We start from the raw sequence: 12,500 nt of genomic DNA on the forward strand, positions 1-12,500 counted from the left end.
AAGAAATATGGCAGACAACACAAACCAAGTTCTTTCCAAACCTCATTTTCAGGACCTCGTATATAATAACTGGCCCCTGCTTTGGACAAGCAGCCATAAAAGCCAGATGTGCATGGAACTTATCAATACTGCTCACCCACTTTATATGCAGGGCAAATTACGTTTATTTATAAAGCACATTTCATACCCAGGGGCAATTCAATGTGCTTTACATAAATAAAAGCAAAATGAACGTCCAAAGTGAAAAATATAACTAAAAGAAAGTCAAGAACGTAATTAAAATATCATACATAACATAAAAAGAATTAAAAAATAGAAAATGGAATAAATGAAAAAGGAAATAAATAAAGTAGAGTTAATTTGCAAAGTTAACAAAAAGCTTTTGCGAACAATTGGGTCTAAATTGGAAACTACCTACAGGTGGAGCATGTTTGATGTCATCAGCAGGTTGAGCAGCATAGCAGCTTAAGACTGCTACACCATTTGGTGTATTACCAACAGATTTTCTCCAGTGATCTGAGAGGTCTATAGCACCTTGTGCTGTAATATGAACTCTCTGATTACTTTACAAAATACCACAAAGCAAACCATACATCTGACTGGTCAATTCATATCAATACATTTCTATATTATCAATTTATAGGAAACATAAAGTGAATTATCTATATGACTGCGTAGAGAAACCAAACTGTAACTGTGTTTAAGATTACTCCACAATCCTTCAAGGACTTTCCCCCTCTATAGCAGTTCTCTCTAAGCGGAGTTATGAGGCCTTCTAGACAGACGCAAAACAGAACTCTTTAGAACTTGTCAAGATTTCAATCCCATCCAATGAACATATTCTTAAAATCTCAGAAGTCATTTAAATGTGGGAAAAAGTTTGGTAAAATTATTACGGGAAGTCAAACCAATAATATAACCAATAAGAAAAAAATAATGATTAGCATCTTTATAATATTTAGTCATGCTAGTAAAAGCAAACAATGAATGAATGAAGATGCTCACCCAACTCTATTAAATCCTCCTCATGCTTTCCCCCCCAAACATAGAACAGAAGCAGGCACGCAGGGCAATAGAGTTCCTACTGTAGTGTTCCAGACTGGTTCTCAGTAACACTACCCTTTCTTCACGCTGGATCCCAAACAACTTGTGTCTGAAACATACACATGAAACCAGATCTATCCCAAATGCTTGAACAGCCAATAGTTCCTGAAGAGTACCATAACCACTCCCTTTTCTCTGTAGAGGCCGCATTACATCTCTGATTGAGTGACAACCTGCGTCTCACAGCAAATTTGTGCAGAGAATGCAATTTGACCTTTGACCTATGAACCTGACTGGGGGTGACCGTCTCATTGGCCCCAGGGTCGTGAAGGAAGGGCAAACTGCATAATCCTGTCCACCTAAAGAAAGACATGTTGGGAGTCTTACACATGTGTCCTGTTTCCCTCTAAAAGTGTTTGTGATCTGCTGTTTACACATCTATTTACTGATCCAGGGTGCAAGAGTAGGACTTCACCAAAGGTCAAAGCCAAAGCCTGGGTATTGATAAAGTTTGTAAGCAGGTCAGAAATGGAGTGAGTCCAACATAATGTAAAGGGAAATATTATGTGCACCTTAGGGAAACATTGATTAAATGAAATGTCTTATTAAACGTATCTGTCTTCCATGTATTGGTTGGAAGATATTAAGAGCCTATATATATTCATGTATATATAAAATATGAATATTGACATATTCACTGTCAATGTTTCATTCAGCACCATCTAAGTTCTTTTTTGTTTATTGCCGTAAATCTTGAAATGAAATGACATGAAAACCCTCCACCTCATACTAGTCCTTGCGTGAAATACTAATGGACAAAGGGGATGAAGACATCAGGAATCATTAGCAGGTCATGGTTCATACCTGTTACTGCTCAAGCTCACCACAAACAACAAGATGGATGGCATTTTTCTGAGGCGTGACAAATAGCATTCTTGACCCCAATTTACCCATCAATCTTCTCAAACCGCACTTTGTTAGACAACAGCTGTCTACACTTTGCAGAGACCTTCAGACATACACCAAAAAGTTAAATCCACAAACATTGGCCCTTACTTTGCACAGAGCCTAAATAGCACCATGAGTGGTGCTCCTGCTTCAGACCGCCTGCAGAGGGCAGCAATGATACGTCTATGAAACCACGCTTCTCGTTTCCTTTTTTTCTGTTGACTGCAGAACAAGGTCATGATTTTTGGAATATATTTATAATATTCAACCAAAAACGCAATTTAATTACAACGCAAAGACTGATCCAGTAATTGATTGCATAAGTATTAAACCTTTTCACATTACAGACTGACTAAAAACTGGACATTTACAGAGTTCAAGCCTTGTCTACCTGTAATTGTCTGTCTGGGATCCCCCCGTAGATAGAGATTTGGGGCACAGCTGGGCGGCTGAGGGTAGTGCTGGCAGGGGTGTTAGTGTGGGGGTTGAGGGGGTTGGGGGCACTGGGGGCACTGGCGCTGCAGTCGGGTGCGGCCTGCTCCTTCTCCATGACACCCTCCACCTGCCTGGAGGAGATCCACTGCTGCTGTCTCCTGTGCTCGTCTCCAGGACCGCTCCAGTCTTCTACTTGGCAGAGAGAGAGAAAGATAGAGTCATTCATAAGGAGATGGACTGGGCTACAGTCAGCGTTCATCTTGTTGATGCAGTCTGGTTCCATTTGTTTTATCTTTTTATTCACAGATCCTGTTATCTCTTAAATGATCAGGGAAAAATGGTGATACGTGTGGTAAAGATTAAGAGGCCTTGTCAGTGCATGATAAGTGTTTCAAGTAATGATCTCTCTGAAAAGTATTTGTAAGCAGCACCATCTCCCATATCAATTGACTTTACTGGGCAGAAGTAATACTGTTTCACGATTCTCATGGAGGCCTCTGCTTCCATTGCACTAGTAGGCACTAGTTTTTCCTTCAACAGGAACAACGAAAATCCACCGAAATATACCACCACATCACAGACAGAATGTTATGGAATTTTCGAACTTGCTTAAGGCTTAATGACACTTTGACAATTTGTTGAAAGAGAAAAAGAGGTTCTGGAGAGAACATGTACAGCTGTTAAAGCATCTCCACAAAATCCCAAGACGACTGCCACTGTCAAAGTTTTGAAGTAGTGTGGCAATTATTACCATGTAACAAAGGAACATCGTCATAACTATAACAATATAACAATAATGTCCAAACACCAAACCAGAACGAAACCCAAAGAAGCAACATTTCTGCTTCAGTATTTGTGTTTGAGGAGCAACTACAGAATAAGAACACTAGTCACTCAGAATGGCTGAATGTCTCCTCACAACAACACTGCTCAGGCCTCAGAGAAGCCCCATAGTTATCGAATTGGAGTAGGGACCCCTGTCATATATAAGGGGATAAGCTGGTGCTGTGCAGACAATCCCCCTGTAGCTGGGAGACAGGAGCTCACCATTCACCACTCAAACCACTCTCACTAGTCTCACCACTCTCACCACTCTCACCACTCACACCACTCTCACTAGTCTCACCACTCACACCACTCTCACCACTCTCACCACTCACACCACTCTCACCAGTCTCACCACTCACACCACTCTCACTAGTCTCACCACTCTCACCACTCACACTACTCTCACTAGTCTCACCACTCACACTAGTCTCACCACTCTCACCACTCACACCACTCTCACCACTCTCACCAGTCTCACCACTCTCACCATTCACACCACTCTCACCACTCACACCACTCTCACCACTCACACCACTCTCACCACTCACACTAGTCTCACCACTCTCACCAGTCTCACCACTCTCACCACTCACACCACTCTCACCACTCACACCACTCTCACCACTCTCACCACTCACACCACTCTCACCACTCACACTAGTCTCACCACTCTCACTAGTCTCACCACTCACACTAGTCTCACCACTCTCACCACTCACACCACTCTCACCACTCTCACTACTCTCACCACTCACACTAGTCTCACCACTCTCACCACTCACACTAGTCTCACCACTCTCACCACTCTCACTAGTCTCACCACTCACACCACTCTCACCACTCTCACCACTCACACTAGTCTCACCACTCTCACTAGTCTCACCACTCTCACTAGTCTCACCACTCTCACTAGTCTCACCACTCTCACCAGTCTCACCACTCACACTAGTCTCACCACTCACACTAGTCTCACTACTCTCACTAGTCTCACCACTCACACTAGTCTCACCACTCTCACCACTCACACCAGTCTCACCACTCACACCACTCTCACCACTCTCACTAGTCTCACCACTCTCACCACTCTCACTAGTCTCACCACTCTCACTAGTCTCACTAGTCTCACCACTCTCACCACTCTCACTAGTCTCACCACTCTCACCACTCTCACTAGTCTCACTAGTCTCACCACTCACACCGCTCTCACTAGTCTCATCACTAGTCCTTTTTCCATCAAAAAGATAATGCGCTTTAAAATGATGCGCATCAAAAGTTAGTGCGACATATGTGATGGAAAAAGGGTTATATCGCTCTAACGCCGATTTTGTCGCACTAAGTTAATTCGCTCTGCAGAGGTGGTTTTGGGGAAGTTCTAGCGACATAAAAGTAATGGAAAACGGTTGAAGCGCTATAGAATGTCGCGCATGCGCAGTGACAACGAGAGTTAAACTAGTGTCCTCTAGTGGGTTTTAGGAAGAGAAATTAACTAATTTAGATTTAAAATATGGCACAAAAATAAACATTTAAAAGATATCTGCCGAGATAGGTGCTAATTATACTGTAGCATGGTAGAGATTTGCAGCTCAAGTGAGTAGGTAAACGTTGTAAGCTAAAGTTCACTAGCAAGTTATAGCTGGCGGAGCTACTGTTATATCCAGCAGCTGATTATGGAAGCTACCGTCTGTCTGCAGGCTCGCGAGGAGGCTCACTTACTCACCACCAAACAGAGCAGGGCGCTTGCCATCACAGTCTCAAACAGGCTAATAACTAATTTGAAGACGACATACACATGCATGCCGTCGTCTTAAACTTGAACACAAGGAAAATGCATCTGGCAGAAATGAAAAAAGCCATTGTCCTACCATGTTTATTGTAGATGTATTTATCTCAAAAGCACGTTAAGCTAAAAGCACAAGACTTCTTCTGACTTTATGACCTGTCAAATTGATCTACTATGCGGTTGTTTCTAGCCTAGTGGTGTGGTGGTGAAGTGTGTCATGCTGCCTTCATGAGCATAAGGTAGGCTACGGTCTGGCTATGTCCCGCAGCATCCTCAGGGGATCCTGCTGAGAGATCGCTGGTTCAAAAGCAGGACGTGAACTATATGAGTTGCACTGGAAACGTGGACGTGCAATGCCCCTGTCATTGTGGCAGACAAACGTTTGCCTTTAAATGAAATTATCTTCCCATATATTTTCTACTGGCATTGTAGTATTACCAGTTGGATGCCAACATACCGTAGCCTAGCCTACTTACTTAATATCAGAGCAGAAGCCGGGTAAACCAATTTTTTAAATCATGTTGATGCTTTGTTTCTCGACTTTATTTCTTGATTTATTCCCGTTTGAGTAAGCTATTCTGATAAATGAGGCGAGAAAAACAGGGTTACTGCTTTTATTGTCAGCTCCAAAAGTAGCTACTTTACGAGAAGAAAAAGAAAGAAGAAAACGTTGACCAAGATGACGTGACGTTAACGTAGGTGAGTTTTAAATGCGATAAACACACAATCAGGGCTTGTCTCCTCGCCGATTTGAACAGCCATTCGAGAAACAACTGTCTGGCATTTTACTTCCTAAGTCAGACAATGTAAAAGCGGAGATATTAAACCATGCCAGACTTAATTATTCCACACATTTTTTTGAACCAATGCAATTACTCGTTTCAGCCACCCCTGCCCCCCCGCAAACTCCGCCGCTGCACTTGAGCGATGTCGCTGCCACATCTGCGGCGATGGGCGCCGAGGTAACGCCAGGCAGGCCTCGACCAGGCTCAGCAGTTCCACCCTTCGCCGCAATACTATGATAGCTGTGATCAGCTGACATATTACCATTAAACATTGTAGGCTGGCCATTCGGTTCTCCATTATAAATACTAGTATGAAGTAGGCTATACTCGATCAGGAAACATCTATAAAAGTATGGGATCAAGCAATAGCTTGCGCTGACAACGAATCGACCTCAGTCTTACTCATCACTCCTGGTTGAGTGAAATATGAATTCGGGCTAGTATGGAGTTCAACATTAGTGTTAAGAAAGTTTAATTTAAATCACTGTACGTATCGAAGTGCAGCAAAAAAAGAGCCTAGAGGCTCGCGAACATCGGTCCCTCCCTGCGCTGCTGTAACCGTCCCAGAAGGTTCTATTTCGCTACATTGTTGATGGAAAATCATCTAGCGGGTCAGAAAAATGCGCTTCAACACGGGGCATTGTGACACAATTTTAATTCGCTACAATCATTCTGTCGATGGAAAACCGTTTAGGCGCTTCTTATGTCGCTACAAATTAATTCGCTTTAAGATTTAATTCGCTTGAAAATCTGATGGAAAAAGGACTACTCTCACCACTCTCACCACTCTCACTAGTCTCACCACTCTCACCACTCTCACTAGTCTCACTAGTCTCACCACTCACACCGCTCTCACCACTCATACTAGTCTCACTAGTCTCACCACTCTCACCACTCACACCACTCACACCACTCTCACTAGTCTCACCACTCTCACTAGTCTCACTAGTCTCACCACTCTCACTAGTCTCACCACTCACACCATTCACACCACTCTCACTACTCTCACCACTGATGAGCTGGTGCTGTGCAGACAATCCCCCTGTAGCTGGGAGACAAGAGCTCACCATTCACCACTCAAACCACTCTCACTAGTCTCACCACTCTCACTAGTCTCACCACTCTCACCACTCTCACCACTCACACCACTCTCACCACTCTCACTAGTCTCACCACTCTCTCCACTCTCACTAGTCTCACCACTCACACCACTCTCACCACTCTCACCAGTCTCACCACTCACACTAGTCTCACCACTCTCACCACTCACACCACTCTCACCACTCTCACTAGTCTCACCACTCTCACCACTCACACCACTCTCACCACTCTCACTAGTCTCACCACTCACACCACTCTCACTAGTCTCACCACTCACACCACTCTCACTAGTCTCACCACTCTCACCACTCTCACCAGTCTCACTAGTCTCACCACTCTCACCACTCTCACCAGTCTCACCACTCTCACCACTCTCACTAGTCTCACCACTCACACCACTCTCACCACTCTCACTAGTCTCACCACTCTCACCAGTCTCACCACTCTCACCACTCTCACCACTCACACCACTCTCACTAGTCTCACCACTCTCACCACTCACACCACTCTCACTAGTCTCACCACTCACACCACTCTCACTAGTCTCACCACTCTCACCACTCACACCACTCTCACCACTCTCACTAGTCTCACCACTCTCACCACTCTCACCACTCTCACTAGTCTCACCACTCTCACTAGTCTCACCACTCTCACCACTCTCACTAGTCTCACCACTCACACCACTCTCACCACTCTCACTAGTCTCACCACTCTCACCAGTCTCACCACTCTCACCACTCTCACCACTCACACCACTCTCACTAGTCTCACCACTCTCACCACTCACACCACTCTCACTAGTCTCACCACTCACACGCCTCTCTCACTAGTCTCACCACTCTCACCACTCACACTAGTCTCACCACTCACACCACTCACACCACTCACACCACTCACACTAGTCTCACCACTCTCACCACTCACACCTCTCTCACCACTCACACCACTCACACTACTCTCACCACTCTCACCACTCTCACCACTCACACCTCTCTCACCACTCACACCACTCTCACTAGTCTCACCACTCAAACCACTCTCACCACTCTCACTAGTCTCACCACTCTCACCACTCTGACTACTCACACCACTCTCACCACTCTCACTACTCTCACCACTCTCACCACTCACACCACTCTCACCACTCTCACTACTCTCACTACTCACACCACTCTGACTACTCACACCACTCTCACCACTCTCACCTCTCTCATCACTCTCACCTCTCTCACCAGTCTCACCATTCTCACCACTCTCACCACTCTCACTACTCTCACCACTCTCACCACTCACACCACTCTCACCACTCTCACTACTCTCACCACTCTCACCACTCACACCACTCACCACTCTCACCACTCTCACCACTCACACCTCTCTCACCACTCTCACCTCTCTCATCACTCTCACCTCTCTCACCAGTCTCACCTCTCTCACCACTCTCACCTCTCTCATCACTCTCACCTCTCTCACACTAGTTTCACCACTCTCACCACTCTCACCACTCTCACCACTCACACTAGTCTCACCACTCTCACCACTCTCACCACTCTCACCACTCTCACTAGTCTCACCACTCTCACCACTCACACCACTCTCACCACTCTCACCACTCTCACCACTCTCACTAGTCTCACCACTCTCACCACTCTCACCACTCTCACTAGTCTCACCACTCTCACCACTCTCACCACTCACCACTCACACTAGTGTGACTAGTCTCACCACTCACACCACTCTCACCACTCTCACTAGTCTCACCACTCTCACCACTCTCACTAGTCTCACCACTCTCACCACTCTCACCACTCACCACTCACACTAGTGTGACTAGTCTCACCACTCACACCACTCTCACCACTCTCACTAGTCTCACCACTCACACCACTCACACCACTCTAACTAGTCTCACCACTCACACCACTCTCACCAGTCTCACCACTCACACCACTCTCACCACTCACACTAGTCTCACCACTCTCACCACTCTCACCAGTCTCACCACTCACACTAGTCTCATCACTCTCACCACTCTCACCACTCTCACTAGTCTCACCACTCTCACCACTCTCACCACTCTCAACACTCTCACCACTCTCACCACTCACACTAGTCTCACCACTCTCACCACTCTCACCACTCACACTAGTGTGACTAGTCTCACCACTCACACCACTCTCACCACTCTCACTAGTCTCACCACTCACACCACTCTCACCACTCTCACCACTCTCACCATTCACACCACTCTCACCACTCTCACTAGTCTCACTACTCTCACCACTCTCACCACTCTCACCACTCTCACCACTCACACCACTCTCACCACTCACACCACTCTCACCACTCACACCACTCTCACCACTCACACTAGTCTCACCACTCTCACCACTCACACCACTCTCACCACTCTCACCACTCACACCACTCTCACCACTCTCACTAGTCTCACCACTCTCACCACTCACACCACTCTCACCACTCTCACTAGTCTCACTAGTCTCACCACTCTCACCACTCACACCACTCTCACCACTCTCACCACTCACACCACTCTCACCACTCTCACCAATCTCACCACTCTCACTAGTCTCACCACTCTCACCACTCTCACCACTCTCATCACTCTCACTAGTCTCACCACTCACACTAGTCTCACCACTCACACCACTCTCACTAGTCTCACCACTCACACCACTCTCACTAGTCTCACCACTCTCACTAGTCTCACCACTCACACCACTCTCACCAGTCTCACTAGTCTCACCACTCTCATCACTCACACTAGTCTCACCACTCTCACCACTCTCACCACTCTCACTAGTCTCACCACTCTCACCACTCACACTAGTCTCACCACTCTCACCACTCACACTAGTCTCACCACTCTCACCACTCTCACCACTCTCACTAGTCTCACCACTCTCACCACTCTCACTAGTCTCACCACTCTCACCACTCACACTAGTCTCACCACTCTCACCACTCTCACCACTCTCACTAGTCTCACCACTCTCACCACTCTCATCACTCTCACTAGTCTCACCACTCACACTAGTCTCACCACTCACACCACTCTCACTAGTCTCACCACTCACACCACTCTCACTAGTCTCACCACTCTCACTAGTCTCACCACTCTCACCACTCTCACTAGTCTCACCACTCTCATCACTCACACTAGTCTCACCACTCTCACCACTCTCACCACTCTCACTAGTCTCACCACTCTCACCACTCTCACTAGTCTCACCACTCTCATCACTCACACTAGTCTCACCACTCTCACCACTCTCACCACTCTCACTAGTCTCACCACTCTCACCACTATCACTAGTCTCACCACTCTCACCACTCACACTAGTCTCACCACTCTCACCACTCACACTAGTGTGACTAGTCTCACCACTCACACCACTCTCACTAGTCTCACCACTCTCACTAGTCTCACCACTCACACCACTCTCACTAGTCTCACCACTCTCACTAGTCTCACCACTCACACTAGTCTCACCACTCTCACCACTCTCACCACTCTCACTAGTCTCACCACTCTCACCACTCACACTAGTCTCACCACTCTCACCACTCTCACCACTCTCACTAGTCTCACCACTCTCACCACTCACACCACTCTCACTAGTCTCACCACTCTCACTAGTCTCACCACTCACACTACTCTCACCACTCTCACCACTCTCACCACTCTCACCAGTCTCACACTTGTCTCACCACTCTCACCACTCTCACCACTCACACTAGTCTCACCACTCTCACCACTCTCACCACTCACACTACTCTCACCACTCTCACCACTCACACCACTCTCACCACTCTCACTACTCTCACCACTCTCACCACTCTCATCACTCTCATCACTCTCACCACTCTCACTAGTCTCACTAGTCTCACCACTCTCACCACTCTCACTAGTCTCACTAGTCTCACCACTCTCACTAGTCTCACTAGTCTCATCACTCTCACCACTCTCACCACTCTCACTAGTCTCACCACTCTCACCACTCTCACTAGTCTCACCACTCTCACTAGTCTCACCAATCTCACTAGTTTCACCACTCTCACCACTCTCACCACTCTCACTACTCTCACCACTCACACCACTCTCACTAGTCTCACCACTCTCACCACTCTCACCACTCTCACCACTCTCATCACTCTCACCACTATCACCACTCTCACTAGTCTCACCACTCTCACCACTCTCACCACTCTCATCACTCTCACCACTATCACCACTCTCACTAGTCTCACCACTCTCACCACTCTCACTAGTCTAATCACTCTCACCACTCTCACCACTCTCACTAGTCTCACCACTCTCACCACTCTCACTAGTCTCACCACTCTCACTAGTCTCACCAATCTCACTAGTCTCACCACTCTCACTAGTCTCACCACTCACATCACTCTCACTAGTCTCACCACTCTCACTAGTCTCACCACTCACACCACTCTCACCACTCTCACCACTCTCACCACTCTCACTAGTCTCACCACTCTCACTAGTCTCACCACTCACACCACTCACACCACTCTCACTAGTCTCACCACTCACACTAGTCTCACCACTCTCACCACTCACACTAGTCTCACCACTCACACCACTCCACCCACGGGCCCCCATCTGGACTCAGCTCTGCCTGGGCCATGTGCTTCTCACCACATTCCTCCATGAACCGTATGACACGTTTCAGGTGCCTTGAAATCTCTCTCTCTCTTTCTCCCTCTCCCTCTGTCTCTCCCTCTGTCTGTCTCTCCCTCGTTGTCCCATAAAATCAGAGTGTGTAGTACCAGAACGCTTCAGCCCACCTGTAACTGACCTCTATCCCCCGCCTCACACCTCCTTCTCTCACCTGTGAGAGGTGAAAGGACCACGACTCGGGTTACTGACAAATTACCCGCCTTTAACGTTTTGCATGGAAACCTGAGTGTTGTAAATCCTGGGCCCTGAAAGAGGCCGTCTACGTGATGAGAAGGAGAGGCGCGTCACTCAGCACCTTAACAAGTGCTCCAGCAGCTAGCGTATTATTATGCTGTCAAACTTAACTCTTTTTACACCGACCGCATCATGTAACTCTCCCCAGTCATTTAAAAGCTGCTGCCGGGGTCAGGTGACTGCGAGTGATTGTGTTGAAAGAGGTGAATTGAGATGAGAAATTAGGCTGCAGAATGACAAACAACAATGGTCATAAATTCAGTTCATCCTTCATTGTTTAAGTTTGATTCATTTTGAAAACAAAAGTGCAGACCGTAATGTCATTTTTTTGTGGTTCACAAAAAGCTTCTCGGACTGAAAGTTGTCACATCAGTTTTCTTCAGCGCAGAAGGTTCCAAAATGATGTGTATTTATGTGACTTTGCAGATGTTTTACAAATGTTCCAATTAGTTTTCGAGTGATGCATTCCCACAAGGGTCTGAGCCACTGAATTGATGTCCTATTTTCAGTAATGAAAACAACAGTCGGCGTCTTTCATCTGACCGCAGAAATATAAACTCTCGGACACACTGTAATATGTAGATGATCAGATGTATCAGTAGACATTTAGCTGTTCTAC

At 46.6% G+C, this 12,500-nt stretch overlaps 1 protein-coding gene across 1 annotated transcript in view; it reads right to left on the reverse strand.

Moving 5' to 3' along the window:
• Positions 1–12,500, reverse strand: part of LOC308377257 (polyhomeotic-like protein 2) — a gene marked incomplete at its 3' end in the record, with an annotated part of 35,574 nt that overhangs the window by 12,726 nt on the left and 10,348 nt on the right. The window contains exon 2 of the mRNA XM_080853839.1: positions 2,384–2,616. Coding sequence (XP_080709965.1) covers positions 2,384–2,542 — 159 coding nt within the window. The 5' untranslated portion in view covers positions 2,543–2,616. The remainder of the gene's footprint in view (positions 1–2,383; positions 2,617–12,500) is intronic.

This window comes from Sprattus sprattus, assembly GCF_963457725.1.
Source record: "Sprattus sprattus genome assembly, chromosome: 16".
Classification (NCBI taxonomy): domain Eukaryota; kingdom Metazoa; phylum Chordata; class Actinopteri; order Clupeiformes; family Clupeidae; genus Sprattus; species Sprattus sprattus.